Here is a 22,175-nt window from a genome sequence, read left to right as displayed (position 1 = left end):
ATCCCTTCCCTTGATAGTTATACATTTTTCATAAATCCAATATTTATTTTGTTTAAGATTAAAACCGTTCCAATTATTAAGTAAATCATATATAAATTAAGTTATTAATAAGAAAGTAATTAAAAATTAAAAACCATTCCATTTTAACACTTATATTTCTGCATCCTAAACTTGTTGCTGTATAAGGCTATGAGTGAAATGAATATACCGATTAAGTTGGTACGCCTTGTTGCGATGAGTATGTCGAATGTTCACTGCGTTATGCGGATCCAGTCGAGCATCTCCTCTCAATTCCAATCGAGAAACGAATTAAGGCAAGGTGATGCATTAGCCTGCCTGCTTTCTAACCTGGCTCTCGAAAGGGTGATCAGAGAGAGACGGAAATCCAAACCTCGGGAACCATTTTCCATAAATCTGTGCAGCTCTTAGCCTACGCAGATGACATAGACGTTGTGGGTGGAACAGTCGATGCTGTAAAGAATGCTTTCCTGAAAATTGAAGCCAACGGCAGGAGATTGGGTTTGGAAAAAACAAAATTCCTCTCCACCGATCCAACACAAAAAGACCCACTCCGCCTACGGAACTACACATTTGAAAATGTAGCTGAGTTTGTTTACCTGGGATCTCTTGTGGTAGCGGATAATGACGTCTCCCAAGAAATAGGAAGGAGGTTGATGTCCGCTAACAGGTGCTATTATGGCCTAAATAAGCACCTTAAAAGTAAATTGCTGACAAGAGGCACCTAACTTAGGCTGTACAAGACCCTCATTCGGCCTGTCTTGGCATACGCCTCAGAAACCTGGACCATTTCCAAAGACAGACGAACATCGTTTGCAGGTGTTCGAGAGAAAACTACTGCGCAAAATCTACGGCCCAGTACGTGAAGGCACGACCTGGCGACATAGGAAGAATAGAGAGTTATATGATCTAATGAAGGAACCCCCAGTAGTAGCCTGGATTAAACTAAACCGGCTGAGAGGGGCAGGCCATGTGGCGAGGCTGATTGCCGATGAGATTCGCTCCAAACTGCTGCGCGGGACCGCGGATAGGAGACAGAGGGTAGGTAGACCTAGACTGCGTTGGAATGATGGAGCTGCCCAGGACGCGAGGAATATCCTCGGACTGCGTAACTGGATGGCGGCCGCTAGAGATAGAGACGAGATGGCGGAAGCATATTGAGGAGGCCAAGATCCACATCACTGGGTTGTAGAGCCAGGAAAGAAGAAGAAACTTGTTTTAGACATGATTCAGTTTGCATTTTCTTATAGATGCAATGCACTCCGTACAGAAAATTGGTGGGGGGATTTACATAACCAATTAACTAAAATTGCTTGGTTTACTGAAAACACCGTTGTAGTGTAAACTTAAACCAAAAAAAATATTATTTGAAATAAGTTTTGTATGTGAATTGACATATTAATACGTATACACCAGCTGATGCAGGGACAGGTTAAGACGGCGTTCGGCTAAAGTCAGCCGGAGATATCCGCGTCAGGTGCCTTCTGAATCTGAGGTACAAGGCTTTATGTGGTCGTGGGATTACTGGGACGCTGGAGATGTAGAACTTTACAGCAGCTTCTGGGAACTACATATGCTGGCTGCTATGGCGGTTTATGGTTAAGCAGTTATGGTTATGCTTCTTCTAGAAGTGCCACTTTTCTGTACAAAAATTTCAGTTATCTTGCAATTTCTATGAAAACTGCTCTTATGTAAATGTACTTTAACCTTAGTATTCTTAAGTAAATGCCTGTAGATCTATCATTTTTATCTGAATAAATTTGGCGTTGTGAGAGACAGATGATTTTTAACTTTTGATTTGCAAGAATAATAAGTCGTGTCAAAGATTCTCACCGGTTTTTTTGTTTTGTTTTCTAGGTAAACATATTTCGTCACAGTTGGACAACCAGGAAAACGCTGAAGCATTACAGCAATATTGCGGAAATTAATAGGCGATTCACCGAAGACGATTTGAGATGGAATTTTCCTGCACCCTCATCCTCTTCGACACTATCATTGGACGATGAGGATTTGGAACCAATAGACGTATTAAACGTAGACGACAAACCGAAACATGTATTAGAAGCAATAACTAGGATGCCAGCTGTTTTGAAAAAGTTTCAAAACTTCAAGTTCCGCCAAAAAATACAATCGTTAATTTCCTTTTTTATTGGAGAAGTTAATAAATTGGAGCGAGCTCGAAATTACATAGTTAAACAGATTAAGATATTAACTATGAAAGTACGAGACACAAACTATAAAGGGTTGTTTAGATTTATAACCTACATAGGTGATGTAGATAGAAAAAGTACTCTGAATGAATTACCGAATACTATAAACGGTAGGACTTTGCAACTGAGTAGGAATTTATCACTGGGCCGCAAGAGCGAATATAGAAGAGCCAGTAAAAGTTCTCCCAGTGAAGGACGTAGTTCAAGAAGACCCACATTGGAAAGACCTATGCAAAAGAAGACCACTAAGAAAGCACAAGCAAGTAGGTTATCCATCGTTGATAAACAAAAGAACAAGGACAAATCAACAGTTCAAATTTCCAAAAATTTGCCAGGACAAAATGTGCCTCCACCAGATAAGAAGCGCTCACCGTTTTTACCGAGGACTTCCAAAAATATGAAGGACTGGCAACGCCAAGCAAAGGAACGGGAACGCCAAGAAAAGGAACGAGAACGACAAGAAAAAGAACGGGAACGCCAAGAAAAGGAACGGGATCGCATAGAGAAGGAACTAGATCGCATAGAAAAGGAACGGCAACGCGAAGAAAAGGATCGCGCTTCAAATATCTCCCACACAAAGCAAATGTTCATCGAAACTGATAACATTTTCGAGAATATGAATAAAATACGGGGCATCAAAAGGTATTTACATTGAAGTATGGGGTTAAGTTAAGTGCAACAGTAGACAAGAATTGGTAAAATCAGGCCATTGGGAAGGAGCCTCTTTATTAAATCAATTTTCTATTTACATTATTTTCTCGAAATGGCTCCAACGATTTCTTTTAAACTTCTCTCTCTCACACACACACTCTATATACAGGCTGACCAGAGTTATATGCTCCACCCACTTTTTTTTAACTACGGGAAATTTCGAAAAAATAAAAACCATCTTGTTGAAAATACATATCTAGCCGACGTTGTAGAGGAACATCTTCAAGCAGAACTGGCTTTAAAAAAAGTTAGATACCTTGTACCAGTTAAGTTCTCTCTGTAGAAGTATGGGCCGATTAGTTGATTTCCTAAAACTCCAAAGCAAACGTTTGTAGAAAAAACAACCTGAACGTCGAATAACTCAAGCCTGCCTAGATCTTGACTTCTCCACCATAAGTGCTGCTACAAGCAAAGCGTGGGAGTCCAGAGTTTTGGCTTGTATATCCGTTGATTGTGCCCAGTTTGAACAGATTCTTTAAAAAAAAAAAAAAAATAACGTAATTTTGACAATAAACTGAAATTTGTTTTTCATATTTTAAATTACCATAACTTTTGAAAAACCTTACCGATTTCTTTTTGTTTTTTTAAGGAGCTCAAATACTATAAAAATATGCAAAAAAAAATATAACGTTCCATTTGAAAAAACAAAGTTGGATGCTGTATCTCGAGATACAGGGGTTTAAAAAAATGGGTCAATCACTGAAAATAAACTAGACTAAAAATGATTAAATATGTATTTTTTCTTTTTCGAAATTTCCTGCAGTTAAAAAAAAAGTGGGTGGAGCATGTAACTCTGGTCACCCTGTATAGATGTATTCTTTTATTTAAATCATTTTTCTAGAAAAATTAATTTTATGGGAGATTTGAGGAAGGGCCAATTAAAGCCCTTTAAAGATCTCTAAAATCCAATATAAGTGTTCACATCAGATTTTTGTTTTAAGGTATCATACATTCTTATTGAAATGGATGAACACAACAATGCCCAACAGGAGACCCATCAAATGCTTTCGTACTATTTTCTCGAAACGCAAACGCCGAAAGAAGATAAAACATTTTCTGAAAGCGTTAAGAGAAGATTGGGGCAAAAAATATAGAATAAAACTACATAACAAACAAAAGAAGTAAGTTAATATTTAAGTTTGATTCCCAATTTTTGTGACCCGAAACAAATTAATTCATTAATAAGCCTATCATGACAGATCCAAATGATCTGGCATAATTATACAAAATTCTACCTCGTTCTTAATTATAGAAAAATTTGAACTGCCCAATTGGCACCAAGTTTTACGAAACTGGGGGTTTCAAGCTATCGACCATTCTAGCAGGAGCGAGAATTTTTTTTACATTAAAAATGTTTTATGGAGAAGGTGATTTAGTGAAAATTTTAGTTAAATTACATTTAACAGTTGTAGTGGGGAAGAATAGTGTAGTTTTCAACTGAAAATGTTTTATGAAGAAGGTGATTTAGTGAAAAAGGTTACATAACATTATATGTAACAGTTGATGTAGTGGGGAAGAATAGTGTAGTTTTCAACTGAAAATGTTTTATGAAGAAGGTGATTTAGTAAAAAAGGTTACATAACATTATATGTAACAGTTGATGTAGTGGGGAAGAATAGTGTAGTTTTCAACTGAAAATGTTTTATGAAGAAGGTGATTTAGTGAAAAAGGTTACATAACATTATATGTAACAGTTGATGTAGTGGGGAAGAATAGTGTAGTTTTCAACTGAAAATGTTTTATGAAGAAGGTGATTTAGTGAAAAAGGTTACATAACATTATATGTAACAGTTGTAGTGGGGAAGAATAGTGTAGTTTTCAACTGAAAATGTTCAATATTTTATTTTTCTTTCTCAATATAAGCGTCACTAGTGCCATGAACTATTTTTTGTTTTTTGCTTTTTCCATTTATTAATTCGCTACTGCGTATTACAAATATGGTGAATGAACAAGTACAGCATAAACAATAAATTTAAAAAAAGTTAACAAAACAAAGGAAAAAAAAACGAAGTTATAAATAAATCATTAAAAAAAAACAAATTACTCGAAGGACTTGAACATCCAAAGCTGGCCATCGTCGCCTTCAGTCTACGAGTAGGATTTTACGGTATTGCGGGACAAATTACCTATTAAGAGATTATGATGTAGGGAAATTTTAGAGTGTAATTTGATCCAGCGGGATTGGGCAAGGCCAGATAAAAATGGGATTCAGAGGTCGATGGTATGGAAGCTCACATTAAAAGGGTGCATCAGTGATGGTTCAAAGGATTTTTGGAGGGTTTGGCTCCTGTTTAATTCCATGAAATAAATGCATATTTTTACGTAGTATGTAAGTGGTAAAGAAAAACAATAGTTTTAAAGAAAGAAAGTTGTGATTTTGAGAATATTTAAGAATGCAGAATAGAGCCAGTAGCGTCTCTGTCTCTGCCAGCAGTCTCTGTGAGAAAGCATAATTCCTACTATGTTCTCGAGCTTGATTCTCTCGATCTCTTGTTCTAATCTCTCCCTCTCCGGCACCCATCTATCACACAGAAAGAATGTGTGATGGGCGTCATCGAAGTCAGAGTCTCCGAAGATACATGATGGGTCTCCAACTTTCCCCATCCTACACAGGTACGAGGTGAAGCACCCGTGCCCTGTAAGAAACTGGGTAAGGTAGTAGTCGATCTCGCCATGCTTTCTTCCGGCCCACTCAGAAGGATTGCCAATGAGCCGTGCAGTCCATCTGCCTCGGGTGTCCGTCCGCCACCTCTCATGCCAGGACCGAATTGAGTGACCCCTGGCCACCACCTTCGCCTCCGATCTTCCGAGGACTTCCTTTAGATCGTAAGCCATCTTATGTTCTTGGGCCATCAAATGAATGCGGAACACTCCAGCCACCACTAGTGCCGCAGGCTCCGAAACCGTTCGATAGAAACAGGCGATCCTTTACGCTCCTCTTCTTTGAACCTAAGCCATCTGCTTCCGGTACTTTTCTTTTCTAAGAGCGTCGGCCCAAACTTCACACCCATATAAAAGTATTAATACTAATAATAATAATAATAATAATAATAGGGAAGGGATTAGCTATGAGGTTAGCATACTGGAGGTCCCGGGTTCGAATCCAGCAGCTGACCCTTAGATTTTCTCTTCCTAGGAGCTTCTTACAGCTCACTGTCCGGTGATGGACAGTGTTGTCTGTAATGAGAGAACACTGTCCGGAGGCCGGCAGTGCACTGGAAAAAGCTCCGGGCGCTAATAACCTCAGCTGTTGATGCGCCAAAAAAAAAAAATTAAAAAAAAAAAAATAATAATAATAATAATAATTGGTTGTCTTTTGAAATGTTTCAGGAGCTCTGTAAGAACAAAAAAATTAAATAAAGATGTACAGTGTGTAGAATCAGTGAAAATTAGAATCAAGAGATTTGACAATTTATTTTACCCAATACGTATCTTTACATTAGACTCAAACGGGCTACGTACAATTTTCCGAGTTAAAATCAAGATTAATGAAGAAGACGAAAAAAAAGAAGACAAAAAAGAGAAATCTCCTAAAAATTTACTGGCTACACCTGGCAAATCAGATGAATTTGATGATACAGATAAGACAGCCGACAACAAAGTTATAAAGAAAGATGGACCAACGCCTAAATATAATAAAAAAGTGGCAGTACGTCTTAATAAACAAGATGAACAAAGATGGCGTAAAAAAAAGAAAATTCAAGATAAATATTTTAAAATGATTACTAAAAAAGTTGAAAAATCATTATTATTAGATAAAATCAAGAAAAAATTAAGAAAAAAAAAGAAATTAAAGAAGACAGCGCCTAAATTACGCATAATTAGTACAATAAGTAAACGTAATAAGAAGAAAAAACCCGTTGAAATAAAAATGAGTAAAAAGATAATGAAACTTTTACAAAGAAAAAAGCGTATAGTACTTGTTAAGTTCACTTTGTACAATTTTGTTCGTTGCTACGCAAGAAATAGAGTTTATAGAAATACCAAAGAAAGTATTCAAAAAAATTATGTTAATCTATTTAAAAGTGTAAACAGTTTAACTATGCAAGAGAATATCTCCTTGGATTTACCAACATATCTTTTAGCCACTTTACAAACTTTAATTAAAGATATTCAATCGTACGTACCAAAACTATACTATAATCTTGTATCAAGAACACTGAATGAAGGTGGTATTGAAAGGAAAAAATTGAGCATTAATCCAATAATATATTGCCGCATCCTCGGAAATGTCAATGCATTTCAACTTAATAAGATTAAAGAAAGTACAAATTTATACTTATCTTCATTGGAAGATGAAAAGAGAGATCAATTCAAGGATGAACAATCTTCGGAATCAATTGACTGTACGCCAACTGCATATTATAGTGTAAAAACAATGAGCAAAGAAGACGATAATGAAGAAAGCTTAGACCTATTGAATGTTATTAAAAATAAACCTGAAAGAAAATTAAAACCAGATATTAATAAATATGAAGAATTATTAGAGGAAAATTGTAAAAAATTAGCGATTAAAAATCAACAGGAAAAACAGTACATAAATCAAGTGTCGCTAGAATCGCAAAATAAAAGAATTGATGGTGTTAACAAGAGTCTTTATCGGAAAAATGCATTTAATCCAGAGGAAAGAGCACATCAGTTGATTAGAACTAGTTTAGAAGTGCCACATTTTATCTACAAAAATTTTGTAAAGTAAGTTGTAGTAATTTAGTTTCTCAGCATTATCAGTATTTGTAAGTGAATTAAAACAAATAAATACTCATATTGGAATTTTGAGTTATAAAGTAAAATACCAAGTTGATGTTAATATTCAAAATATAGCGCTTAAGTACTATTTTTATAAACAAAAATTCATATAATTTGTATTTACTCCAAATTACAATTTCACACACAACTACACTGTTAAAAAATAAATAGTTCGTGTTTAAAATATTTCCAAACATTTTCTCAAATACATATTTCAGAGAGTTTAGAATTTTTTATTTTTTTAAGTGCAATTTGTAATCTTTGACTTCCTTATTTTAAGACAAGCTACTTTAAAATTGACTACTGGTCCATCTAAAAGAGTTTTCAATGAATTAAACAACTTGATAAACTAACACTTGTATGCTCGTGAACATGTTTTCTTGCAAAACAAACTTAATTTCTCATACGAAGATAAAAGGAATCCTGGAAAATGATATACCGTTTGAAAGCCCATTAAACAAGGAAACTTTTATAAAAAAAAAAGTGCCAGCACCTAGGGTCTGATAATGATCACATAAGGGCCTAATGAGTTTGCTTACAAATTTCGATTACTTTTATTTTTCCAGCGTTCGGAGGAAGATTGAGGCTGTTTGGAGAATAATTTTTACTTCAAAATGGTGTCAATTTTTAGGAAATGTATCTGTCTTTCTAACCGTGTCATCAGAATCGAATTCGGACTAAAACTTTCTTGAGTAATAACATTTTTATTGCAAAAAAGTAATGATTTTAGAAAAAAAAAATTTAAGTGACGTCACTCAAGAACAGTGGAGAATATGAAGTTGGCCAATACGTCATTGAACTCCACTTTAGATGTACTACATACAGTAGGCCTATGGACATTACTTAATGGTTCGCTCTGTACATTTTTTTTTTTTCATATAACTGGCCGTGTTTACCAGGCTCAACTATGATTGGTCACCACATCCACTGCTGTCTGAATTGCGCCAGTAGATCTGCAGTTCATCGCACGTAACAATTTGATTCATGAATGAAACGATCACCCAAGATTTGTAATCTAGGATTCGTTTTCTTTACAGAAATTTTTGGGAAGAGTTTATTGTAGAATGAACATCTGCCGTTCAGATATTAGTGGTAGACGTACTTTTGTTGCCGCAGACACCATAGATTTGGTCAGTGTATCCACATCTGCCTTTCTGAAGGTCTAGCTGAACTGGGTTTTCTTTCAAGCACATGTCACAACTTTTTGTCAATTTGAAACCAACCTTGAACAAATAATCCATTCAGCACCTTTCCTCTACAACTTCACGAATCTTGCTGTTTGCTGTTGAAAATTTGTTATTGGAGCATGTCTCAAAGATCACTGATCTCGCATAATCATATTAGAAAGACGAAAGATACAACAAAATAGCAATCTGAATTTAGATTATGTTTTAGTAATACTTTTAAGAGACAAAGGATTAAGCTGCATTATTCAGAGCTAAGTTCTGCTAATAAAAGGAGTCCAGAGGTCAATAAAGAATTGAAAACTTCATCCAAAACATGTGGTCCAAATGGATGAAGGGGTTATTAGAGGCATCGCATACGTACGTCAAGATGACGCGTCCAGTCCGATGACCAGAGGCTCATCTCTCTCTCTCTCTCTCATACGACAGACATTTTTGTCCTGTCCCGTGACCGTGCATGCGCGTACGAGGCTCATCCCATACGTCACACACACACACACAGCACAAGTTTTTGTCTCCAGTTCGATGGCCAGGCTCACATGTCCATACGTCACATTTGTGTCCAGATTATTTTATTTTTTCTTGTCCTATCCAACGAGCATGCAAGAGCGTGCATCTGTCCTTGTAAGTAACACACACACATGTATTTAACTTACATTTACTTAACACACACTCGTCTTGTGACGTCATGATGACGGCACCACTTCCGGCGCAAAAATTCGTCCCAGAACCAGTACAATTTAAGACATGTCAGTCAAATTTAACTGGCACAGAGGCGCCACGGTAGCCGAGCGGTTAGAAGCGAGACCTGTAAAGCTAATATGTATTGTGGTACTAGGTTTGATTCCCCTGTCTTAGGCCTTGGATTTTATTTAATGGTAACCGTAAAGTATGTTTGCTAATCGCCTCCGTCCACGACACCTAATTGGTAGTTAGACGTAAAACCCGCCTGAAAAAATAGGCAATTACTTTACTTACTTTACTTTAACTGACACCCTCCTAAGGAAAGCAATCACACATACATCACGAGTGGTACGTGAAAGAAAGATGAGTTCCAAAACACCAAACCCATCAAACCAGAGTTCAAAATAAACAAATAAGGGGAAAAGTCCATAACGTAATTATAGCAATTATTTAATTCTAGTTTTTAATGTACCCTATTATAGTGCCCAAATTGGAATAAAAAATATTTTTCAATTTAAAATTGATGAGGGGTGAGCCTGTAGAAGAAAACTGGAAATCTCATTTCAAAATATCACTCTTTTTTGGCCATAACTATAAAATTAACAGTCGATATTTTTTTTTTTTTGTCAATGCCAGGTCCGAGAGGTACCACCAACTTTCCAATAATTACTTTTGGATACAAAATTACGAGATAGTTCGAAGTTATCTTAAAGGGGAGACTGAAAAGAAGAAGAGAATTTATCAGGAGTGGGACTGGCGTTGGATGGTGAAAAAGAGATCTCCGCTGAAGTATATCTGGAATGCCAGAATATGTAGTGCCAGACAACAGATCGTGAGTAATTGTAGCATTTGTTTATTTACTTCTAAATACCTATACTTCTAAAAAAAAAAAAAGAGCATGGCGTTCCCGTCAAAATTTCTAAAACTGAATAAAAATCTGTTAATGATTAAATTATGTAATTCATAAATACACTAAATACCTTTTTCTCTCCGAGTATGGTCATTTTTGAGGAGGTCTGCGGGTGAGATTAAAGCTAACTGCCCTCTAAAACGCTATTCCATGTAATTATTATTAAAGTCTTTATTTATAAATGTTACATGCTTAATAAAGAAAAATACAATTCAAAATAAAACAATCAAAAGACATTACCATGGTCATAGACCGTCGGTGGAGTCGAAAAAAAAAAGAAAAAATTCCATTGAAATGAAGAAAATATGCTTCAAGATAACTAAATACACTATAAACAATATTAATCCAAATGAGCAGCAGAAATATAAAATAAAAGTATTAATGTTAATTATTACAGAATTAAGAGAGAGTGAGCTAATCAAGTAAAAATACTACTGTATAATTCTAAATTCTTACATAAATTGATACGTAATCAAATCATACAATAAATAAGAGTCTATGAGTAATTTAGAACATGCACATACGCAGCTTTGATGTAACTAACAGTTGGGACCCAGTTACGACCGTTCATGTATGCCAATGCTTCCTCTCCAGATAGTTGCAGCTGGCCAAAATATCCGAGCCTAATGTCGGATAGTCTCGGGCAGCTTGCTATAAAGTGATACACACAGTCAGCTACAATATCATTGCACAATTGGCAAGTATCATTTTCATCTCTTTGGTAAGGAGCAGAGCTGCCTAACTTCAATATACCCGCTCGGGCCTTCATTAGCCAACGCGTGTGTTCCAGGGGCAAATTACAACGCAATAATGATTGTTCCCAAGATCAAACTTAAGCGCTCTATATAAGGGATAAGAATCATATTCAATAACTTTGTTCGCAATTTGCGCTTTGAAGTTTAAACTAATCCTATTTTGCAGCTGACCAAATATATCACTCCACCTATTGATATTACTTAAATTAATTTCCAAAGCTATTCCATATATTTATAGGTTATAACTGTTATTTAATATTAATAAGAATAAAATGTGATACCAAGGCTCTATAGTAAACAAAAATAAAAATGTTCGCAGTTAAAAATTCATCATCGTTTGAAGTTCATCTCTTGGCAGAGGAAAAAAGAACGTATCAGGCAATATATTCACATGTATTCTTTAGAGAATTTAAGATATGTTGAAATTAAAGATCTGCCTGAATTATTGAAACATACTATGACTTGTTATACACCGAAGAAGAACAGAATACTGTCGCATTGTTTCGACTTTCTAACCCTCATTTGGAGAGCCATCTTGTTGTTTCGATATGAAAATGATGAAAATATGATAGCTTCGTGAGTATAATTTTTAACTTTAGCCGTTTAATATGAAGTTTTTCACAGATCGCAATGTTTCCCTGTCTATTTTTACCAATAGTTCTTTCTTAGCTACCCGCTGTCAATTCCAGTTTATGTAAAATACCTGCTAATGAAAAGTTTATAACTTTAACAAAAAATTGAATCTCAGAATTAGGGCGATTCTGTATCATTAATTTAAAAAATATCGCCGCTTCCGAAATTGTTGAAGTAGTTCAAGAAGTTTTTTTGTGTAGTACATCCGCTCTTTTATGTACAACTAGAATATTAAGAAGGTGTGTGTTTCAACCCACAGATTTTAAATTCATTTATTTTTATTTTTTTGAATTGCAGCATAACGGGAGAAATCCTACGTATGAATGATTACAAATCCAAAGGCTACGTTCTTGATGGGCTTCCGATGAGCAGTCTTGCAGCTAAATTGGTGTTCAAGCCCAGATTTACAGAATTATTTCACAAGAAGCAATTTAAGTCTAAAATTTCATTAATTAAGTATAGAAGAAGGGCTAAAAAGAAGCATAAACTTAGAGTGAGAGATGTGGCCAAAGTAAGGTAGGTAGTCAAATACTCTGTCAGTATTGATTTCTTTTTATTTTATATTGGGGGGCCAACAACAATAGGAACTGGGACTGAGGAAAACTTCACATTCACTATGCAAATGAGGTGATTTGAGGAAACTCAAATCGTGCTGATGCTGTATGAGATATTCTGCACAACTGGCAGTTCTCTATTTCTCAAACATAGCAGGCTTCTACCTTTTTTTTTTATACAGGGTGATCCATTTAAAACGCACCAATCGCTAATAACTTTTTAGGAAAGCGGAATTTCGAAAAACCCACGAAGTAAACTATATGTTTTTTTTTGGTCTAGTTTTCAAATTTTTTACTCCCGATGCTGTATCGTTATTTTTTGGCCAAAAACCCGATTGTGGTTTCATAAGGACCACTGGTTTTGACAATAATTATGGAAACTAAATAAAAAAATGTGAAAAATGACGTTGACCCCGTTTCGATATCCCTAATATTAGTTGAGATATTTAAGATCAAAGTTACAATTTTAACTATTCGTGAACGGTTTTCGATATTAATTTTCCACCAGAAATACACGTTTTGGGAGGTTCTCTGACTACAAAAAAATGTCATATGTGACATTTTTTGTGATGATTTGCCAGGGTTTTGGTCTAGTGGTCAAGAGCGTGGCTTTGTAAGTGGGAGATCCCCACTTTAAATCCTGCGGATGCAGTCATTCTTATTACTTAAAAAATCATAATACTTTTTTTAATAAAGTGTAGTCATACGCGGGATTCGAACTGGGGATCACCCACTTACAAAGCCACGCTCATGACCATTAGACCAAAACCCTGGCAAATCATCACAAAAAATGTGAGGGCAAATCATAGGTAAAGAAGTCCTGCATACGGGGTAAATTAAAATAATGTGATGATTGCTTTTATTTGATGATAGAACAAATTTATTCTGACTCACCCATAACCATTACATTGCACTACATATTTAAAATCTTTAATTATTATTATTTTTGTTCTTTGCGTCACAAATAACATTTTTTGCAATCAGAGGACCTCCCAAAACGTGTCTTTCTGGTGGAAAATTAATATTGAAAACCGTTCACGAGTTGATAGAATAGTAACTTTGATCTTAAATATCTCGACTAATATTAGGGATATCGAAACGGAATTAACGTCATTTTTCACAGTTTTTTATATAGTTTTGATAATCATTGTCAAAACAAGTGGTCCTTATGAAACTCCAATCGGGTTTTTGGCCGTAACTCCGCCAAAAATGAAGATACAGCATCGGGGGTGGTAAATTTGAAAAGTAGGCTAAAAAAAACAACATATAGTTTACATCATGGGTTTTTTCAGAATTCCGCTTTCCTAAAAAGTTATTAGCGATTGGTGCGTTTTAAATGGATCACCCTGTATATTGTCAATTTATGCTCACTGAACTCCTTAAACTTTACCAAAGCGGTTCAATGTATCACTTGTTGGTTATTTTACTGTTATTTTGGTTATTTACGGTTATTTTGTTGGTAACAAAAAACAGTTGAACACAAATTTGAAAGTAGATATTATTTGTTCAAAAATATTCTGCAGAGTCTTAAATTTTATATAAAATGGTGTTTGTAATGTGATTGTAGGAGCCAATTGAGAAAAAGAGCTCGTCTTGTTAGCGACTATGTTGTCAAGAACACAAAACGATTGGGACTCGATTCATGCGTACAAGTAAGCGTTATTTTATCTTCTTCTTTTGTAAAACATCGTACATTAAGTTTACAAGTATTTTTTTTTTTTATGATTTAAGGCGCGTCAACATCTAAGGATATTGGCGCCCGGAGCTTTTTTCAGTGCACTGCCGACCTCCGGACAGTGTTCTCTCGTTACAGACAACACTGTCCATTACCGGACAGTGAGCTGTAAGAAGCTCCTAGGAAGAGAAAATCTAAGCGTCAGCAGCTGGATTCGAACCCGGGACCTCCGCGTGGGAGTCCAGTACGCTAACAGCATAGCTAATCCCTTCCCTAAGTATACAAGTAAATATTCATTCAAACAAGTTGTTCTATTTTTTTTCTGCCAAATACCGACGATGAAAAATACAAATTAGTGTAATAAAGACCTCTGGTAATACATATCACCCGAAAAATATGTGAAAAACATAGAATCCTGAAGTTTAAGAAGGATCGATATGATCAATTATTCGTATATTACATACATCAGAAGATGTACCCCGAGTTAAAAAAAAAAAAATTAGAAATTGCTCAGCCCCATAACTCAAAATCGAAAAAATTGTTGAATGTTCAAATTCTTTAAATTTGGGACCCAACAATACGATTTTTATCAAAATTAATTAGTAGTCAATCAGATTTAAAAAAAGAAGAAAAGATTAGGGCACTCACTATAAACTTTTAGAACTATCACTTTGATTTCAAACATTTACCTGAGAAAAGATACAAACTTGTATTTTAGCGAGGGATGAAATTTGTCTAATAATTTAAAGTTCATTTGAGCTTTAAACTTCTATGACTAAATGTACGTCCAACTTAAAACATTATTTCGAATTGTCTTTATCCCGGCTATTCTAAAACATTCATAGAACTTTTTTAAACAGTATTGCAACAATTATGTAAAGTTCCTAAGTTTTGAAATTTTTACTCCTAAAGTATACCACAGAAACTACGGTATGCTGTTTAAGAAACTGTGATGGTTATGTTTAGCAACTGTCCAGCAACGCGTAGCATTGTTTCATGTTCTCTACTCAGAAGAAAGACGTTAATTTATATTAAAAACAGTTTTATCTTTAGTTCATCTGAAACACACCTACAACTTAACATTACGAAAAATACGTTTTAAGTTATAAAGGCTCCGAAAGTAGAGATATAACAGTTGGTTGCAGATAGGAGGATGGGATGTAGGGTATCAGGAAATGCGACAAAGATTTTCGAATGAGTATTGCGGTTCCACCATGTGCTGTTCCGTCCGGGTGGTTAGTCTTGTAAATAGTATAAATGGGGATGTGGAATCGTGTTCTGTCTGTGAAGTGAGTTTCAGTTATTAAGGCTACGTCTATGCGGTTGTCATGAAGAAATATTTCGAGTTCGCGTAAATGTTGATTCAGTCCGTTCTCCATTCCAGAGGAGAATGGAGAGGGAATGGAAATTAGGAGGCATTTAAGGCTTAGGAAGGCTTGGAAGAAGGTGATTAACCATTGAGGTGAGGAGCGTAATTAAGGGGGTGATTAAGGTTTTGAAGTCGGTCAGGAAAGAATTTAATACTGTGATGATATCGCTAGAGAAAGATGGGTTGGGTGAAGGAAGAGAATTTTGAGGTGCCGTAGGCCCCGCCACCATGTGCTACCGTTACAAAAGTACGTTACCTTAAACTTCACCTGGACAAGCGACTAACCTGGAATGCTCATACTCGACTAAAACGAACTGAGTTAAATAACAGATATAAACTATTAAAAACATTACTAGACAAACGTTCAAAACTGACGCTACGTAACAAAAGACAGCTGTACTACACATTACTGGCCCCTATATGGACATATGGAATAGAACTGTACGGGACAGCCAAACACTCGAACCTTCATCGTATCCCTTCAATCCAAAATCCTTCGTACCCTTGTCAATGCTCCTTTCTACGTCTCTAACCATACTATCCACAATGACCTTAAAAATTCCCTTCGTCTCTGTCCTCGCCAAATCCCGTTACATAAAATTCCATTCCCAACTATCCTCTCACATGAATCCTTTAGTCCAAGCCCTCTCAACCTCCACCCTCCCAACTAATCCTCCACGACGGTTGAGGCGTCGGTGGCCTCGCGACCATCTGCGAATGTAGCGTCGGCTGTCTAGTGTGACAGTCGTGATTCTCCTGCTATTATGGCATATTACGACTGCTATCGCTGGATGGCCGTCGTTCATGTCAGTCATGTCAATGAGTGCTTGTTGGTCTAGCCTATCAGCACACTCTATTATCGACCATCTGTTTTACTTGTTGCATTGATTTCTGTGCAGTTGTAAAAATCTAAATAAAGGTTAAAAAAAAAGGTTATAAAGGGTTTAAAAAAACAATTTCTTTGCAAAATTGGAATGTTTTTTGATTCCATCCCTCAACATTGTTGTTGGGCATTTTGATGAGTTCAGTTATGAGAGTGTTGATGGCATAATTTTTATTTATTTTTTTTCTAACCAGGACGACGACACGGATGGATTGTCTACGTTTACGGACAATCAGGAAAATGTAAAAGTCTCCCGAGCGACTGTAAGGGAGAAGCTGTACAATAGATGGAAATACATGAAGTTATTGAAGTCCAGATTGGATCCAGATGAGAAATACAATCCAAAAAAATTTAAACAATTTCTGAAGAATTCCATACCCAAAGAGGAATACGAATATATTTGCAGTCAGCTTGGTTTAACCACTTTGGATGAAGGGGACCAGATCATTTCAAAAATTGATTATTCATTAATTCAAACACGGAATAGTACTCTGCATGCAGTTATTGATCTATTGTAAGTATATAGTTGGCCCTGGCTAGTGTACTTTAGTAGTGTAGCTTCCCTATTGGGTTCCAAACAAAGTTTTAGACATAAAACTTCGCTTTCAATAGTTTTGATTTCCTTTATCCACCTGCAAGCGGAAAAATTGTAATGTTCAGATTTTTCTGTTTTTGATATTAATCGGATATAAAGGTTTTCAGAACTTCTATGTAAAAAAGCGGTATTAGGAATTTAGCCCTAAGATTAAAGATTAAAAAATAGCGAACGGGACCTGTGCCCCACTGTACCGGAGCCAAAAGTGGCTTATTGTGCCTTCTCCTTCAGTTCTAGTAGACGAAACCTCCTCTACAAAGGGAGTTGAGGATTTTCCCTACTAGTTCTTTTTGCGCTACTCCTTTGGTCTAAAAGAGCCAAAGGTTTAATAGCGCAACACATGGGAAGGTCCTTGCCAACAGACGTGGCGAAGCAGATTAGAAGCTACATTTATGAATCCTGGCAGAATGAGTGGTCCCTGGTGACGAATAATAAGCTTAGAAAGATTAAAAGTGTCGTCAAAGACTGGGACTCCTCATCGCGGGACAACCGCAGAGAAGAGGTAGTAGTTTCTCGCCTGAGGATCGGCCACACCCGGTTGACCCATGGTTACCTCATGTGTCAGGATAGCCCTCCCACATGCGGTTCATGTAATGAACCCGTGACTGTGCAGCACGTACTTGTGGAGTGTTCTGAGTATCAGCAATGTAGACAGCGTCACGGTGTTCCAAACTCACTGGAGGAAGCCTTAGCAAATGACCAGAAGAGAATAGATAACGTAATAAAGTTTTTGAAGGAAATTAAATTAATTAACAATAAATAGGAAAATAAATTAATATATAAAATCATGTATATAAATTTTTTTTAGAAATGTATTGTATATATTAGGGTGGGTCAAAAAAATCGACTATTTTTTTTTTTACAAGTGCAACGGAAAAATGGGTTCCTAGACACCTTAAAAAAATTCCCACCAAATATGAGCTCTTAATTTTGAAGGGAAGATCCTCCGCATCGCAGTTTTTCATTTTTTTTTTAGTCCAATAGAAAAAAATTCATACCTCTCTATTAATTGACTGTACAAAAAAATGTTTCGAATGAATTTTGTAGGAAATTTAATGCTCTACAAAAAAGGTACCTTATATTTTTTTCGTAAACCTCGCCATTTGAAAGATATAAAGGATTTAATTTTGATTATTTTATGACAAATTCCATTTTTGTTTATGAATTTTATAACTCGACAATAAATGACTTTTACGAAATGCAAAATACCAATTTTTGTTGGAAATTAACTGCTCTATAAAAATGGTTTCTTATGTTTTGGCGATAAAATTAACCGTTCAAAAGATATTCATCATCAAACTTTCATGTGTACGGATTTTAAAAGTTTTTGATTAGATATTCGAAAAATTTCAATTTAATTTATGATTTTTAAGAAAATTTACACGAATTTTAGTTGTTATCGATTGAGAAACGTCAAAATATTTTTTAAGTTTTTATTTATGTTTAAGTATATTTGTCTCGATTTAAAAAATGAATTGGACATTATTTATCGCTCAGTTAAATATTTATTAATAAAAAAAGCAAAGTTTTCATTATACATATATTATATTATGATATGTTTCAGTATCAGAGAAAAACAATGTCCAACTAGTTATAAATAAGTATTTTATTTCAATTTTCAAACAAGTTTTTGTTGCAAGTTGGGTAATTTTTCCGATGCTCTTTGACAACTTGCAATAAAAATTGAAATTGCTCTTCGTTTTTTGTTAAGCATTGGTTGTATTCACTTACTAATGCGACACCTCGCTCTGCCACATCATTAACAACTTTTAATTGTGCGAAAAATTCTTTATTTTCATTATAACTGTCATCAGTAGACCATAAATCAATATTTTTATCAAGAAAATCATATGGCAGATCAAAGAGCTCAAACAGTTTCATTGACTTCTTAGAAACAAAGTCACTTATGTTTTTTTGCAGAATTGAATCCAAATTTTTTTTATCAATTATAAATCTTCTTGCTTTAGAATCTGTACCTTCGCGAGTCTTAACAGCTTCGACAATATTCTTCTTTATGTTTACTGGTACGGTATCATCAAATAGTGATAAAACGGCAAGTTCATCACATAAGTACCATAAATGTAAAGTCATTTTTTCACATGTAACCGAGGATATCAAAGGATTAATTTGCTTGTACTTAATTAAATTTTTCATGAACTCTAAGTCGTGATTAGCCGCAGAAGTCGCAGAAGTTGACGAAAACCAAGCTTTTACATACACTATAACTATAAAAATACAAAGTTGTCGAGAACTATCCAATTCTTTCTTAGAAAGGACAAATTCATCTCTAAAAATAAACATTTTTAGGCAATAAATTGCCTTTGCCATCCATCTTGCGTGATGAATTGCTCCAGGACGTTTAAAGGAAACTTGATCTCGAGGCATTTCTCCAAGAAAAATTAATGATAATTCCAATAATTCTTTATAGTCATCTCGGGGCTGCGATAACTACCATAAATAATCAATTATTCGTAAAAAGTCAAAAATTTTCCTCTACCCTTAAAATTATTTTCAAATAATACCTGTAAGTGTAAATATCGTGTGATAAATGTAGATAAATCATTTTTATCATTCATAACAATATTAGCAACAATAGTATCTTCAACACCAGATTTATACTTCGTTTTATCGATTGTGTCCCAAAATTTTTTAAATCTCCCAAATATTGGAACATTTGGACCGGATGATACTGGCCAATACACTTCGAAGGCGCTCCTCAAAATGATTTCATAAATATGATGGCGACATGGTAACCAAATTAATTCTCTTCCTATGGCCTTTTCAATTTCTTTGCATGTGATGGATTCCTGTAGAGTAAAAATAGATAATCATAATCACACTTTAAGTTATGCATTTAAGAAAAATTGTTACACTTATTCAAAATCTTAATAAATGAATCATTATAAATAATAGGCACGAGCTGATAATTCAATTTATGTATGAAAACAATTCAACTAGAAAGATGAAAATGAAATTTTTTTTAAATATATCATCATTGATTAGTTACCCGTATAAACGGCAGTCGTGTCAAAACACGACACATCGCCTTAATGTAATGAATAATACCCCATTGATTTAATGTCGATAAGATAGCTGCTGCTTGATTTTCTGCCGATCCACTATTCATTTTTGGAACTCCAAGTAACTGCTCAGTACCAAAAGCAGTCAAAAGAATCGGTAACCGATCCACACATTTCGATTCAGCAATGTCATTCAGTATTTTGCCATCCCAATGCACGACGTATTTATCATGAGCTTTGAAGTTATCTTTTAGTCCTATAGCAATGTCTTTTCGTAAGAGCATGCGAGTTCGTTGAATTGTTCTGTAACTAAGAGTTGTATCTTCAATATTTACACCAACACTTGATAGAACTGGAGCAATAATGAACATCGCATGTCTACTACTGACATTAGCTCTGTCGAGTGCCGAGATAAGCTCTGGAGTTAAAATATTTATTTTTGCTCGTGTTATCGGCATTTGAGGAACATACTCTAAATCTGAACCGAAATTTGTAGCTTGACTTAATGTAAGCGTTGAGGATGACTCAGATTTTTCACTTCGAGCAATCTCATGGCTGGTTGAGGGTTGATTCAAATCTAGAATAAGCGTTATAATTTAATTAACGGAAGCACAAATATGAAACGCATTTATTTTGATATCAGATAAAGAACACGAATAATTTTTTATTTATTATCATGAACATATTGACATTTATGATATAATTTATTAAATAAATATATTTTATTATTTATTTTTATAATCAATTCAATTGATTTTTAATTATGACTAAAATTTATGATAATTAAATGTTGTAAATACTTACGACTTTCATTTACTTCCATCATAGTCATAGTTCTGTTTGATTTATTTGGGTTATTAGAAAGAATTTCTTTCCGGGTATCACTTTTTTGATTTGAATATAGCTCTTGAATATCATTGCCAAGCAGTTTTAATGATTTATTATCGACAATATCAAATAATGCTTTAAGTTCGTTCTGAAATTTTATTTCATTTTTGCATCGTCCTGATGATTTTTTTCGCGCAAAAGATTTTTGCAATTTCAACCATCGATTATGATAGCGAAGAATTTTTTTTATTACACTAGTCGATTCACTAGTCGCAATCTGGTTGTTTTTCCATAATTCAATAACTTGATCAGCTGCATTTTTGGCACTTTGTTTGACAGAACATTTCAAAACTTTGAGCTGATGAAAAAAAACACTCATAACCTCTTTCACTGTTGGTAACTTACGTTCTGAAAGTTTTTGCACAAGTTTTCCGATCAAATGAATTTCTTTATCCATATTTTCGATAAATATCAAGTTAATTCACGTAGTAACCACAATATTTGTAAATAATTAATCGATCGATCACATATACAAGACCATAAATTTTGGAAACACTAAAAATGCTGTAGAAATAAATGTATACAAACCAACGACAACATAACGATGAAGTAAAAAGTAGGTGGTGCTAGTTCAAAGTTCACAATTCAAACAGATGAAATAAAATACGAAACAAAAATTCTCTAGAGAAGAAATTTTCCCTAGGATCTCGTGATTTCTAATGATTAAAACTAAAATGTTTAGAATAAATGAAGAAAAATTTTGATAATTTTGAAAATAAAACTCAAATAATACTTATATTAATGACAAGAAATGAAATTTATAAATTAAATTGAAATTTTTCGAATATCTAATCAAAAACTTTTAAAATCCGTACACATGAAAGTTTGATGATGAATATCTTTTGAACGGTTAACTTTATCGCCAAAACATAAGACACCGATTTTATAGAGCAGTTAATTTCCAACAAATATTAGTATTTCGCATTTCGTAAAAGTCATTTATTGTCGAGGTATAAAATTCATAAACAAAAATGGAATTTGTCATAAAATAATCAAAATTAAATCCTTTATATCTTTCAAATGGCGAGGTTTACGAAAAAAATATAAGATACCTTTTTTGTAGAACATTAAATTTCCTACAAAATTTATTCGAAACATTTTTTTGTACAGTCAATTAATGGAAAGGTATGAATTTTTTTCTATTGGACTGAAAAAAAAAATAAAAAACTGCGATGCGGAGGATCTTCCTTTCAAAATTAAGAGCTCATATTTGGTGGGAATTTTTTTAAGGTGTCTAGGAACCCATTTTTCCGTTGCACTTGTAAAAAAAAAAATAGCCGATTTTTTTGACCCACCCTAGTATATATAACTGTATTTAATTGTATATAGGTATGAATGTA

General features: G+C 34.6%; 2 protein-coding genes across 6 annotated transcripts in view; one reads left to right on the top strand and one right to left on the bottom strand.

The window, feature by feature from the left end:
- The window catches only part of LOC141461831 (uncharacterized), a 93,450-nt gene that overhangs the window by 41,767 nt on the left and 29,508 nt on the right, over positions 1–22,175 (top strand). For 4 of the 5 annotated variants that reach the window (XM_074143202.1, XM_074143204.1, XM_074143205.1 and 1 more), the window contains 8 exons: positions 1,876–2,870; positions 3,881–4,060; positions 6,270–7,631; positions 10,190–10,385; positions 11,538–11,794; positions 12,149–12,367; positions 13,973–14,057; positions 16,527–16,846. In XM_074143202.1, coding sequence (XP_073999303.1) covers positions 1,876–2,870; positions 3,881–4,060; positions 6,270–7,631; positions 10,190–10,385; positions 11,538–11,794; positions 12,149–12,367; positions 13,973–14,057; positions 16,527–16,846 — 3,614 coding nt within the window. The remainder of the gene's footprint in view (positions 1–1,875; positions 2,871–3,880; positions 4,061–6,269; positions 7,632–10,189; positions 10,386–11,537; positions 11,795–12,148; positions 12,368–13,972; positions 14,058–16,526; positions 16,847–22,175) is intronic. The other variant, XM_074143203.1, reaches the window with a different exon arrangement.
- Positions 17,795–20,703, bottom strand: LOC141461908 (uncharacterized). Its single transcript, XM_074143358.1, has 3 exons — positions 19,935–20,703; positions 19,417–19,734; positions 17,795–19,375 (listed from the first exon to the last, which is right to left on the bottom strand). Exons 1-3 carry the CDS (start codon positions 20,403–20,405, stop codon positions 18,539–18,541), a joined length of 1,626 nt encoding a protein of 541 aa, XP_073999459.1. The 5' UTR covers positions 20,406–20,703; the 3' UTR covers positions 17,795–18,538.

The sequence above is a fragment of the Rhodnius prolixus genome, unplaced genomic scaffold (assembly GCF_049639745.1).
Source record: "Rhodnius prolixus isolate KJV_2025 unplaced genomic scaffold, Rpr scaffold_12, whole genome shotgun sequence".
In the NCBI taxonomy this organism is placed as follows: Eukaryota; Metazoa; Arthropoda; class Insecta; order Hemiptera; family Reduviidae; genus Rhodnius; species Rhodnius prolixus.
This window is presented reverse-complemented; position numbering and strand designations above follow the sequence as displayed.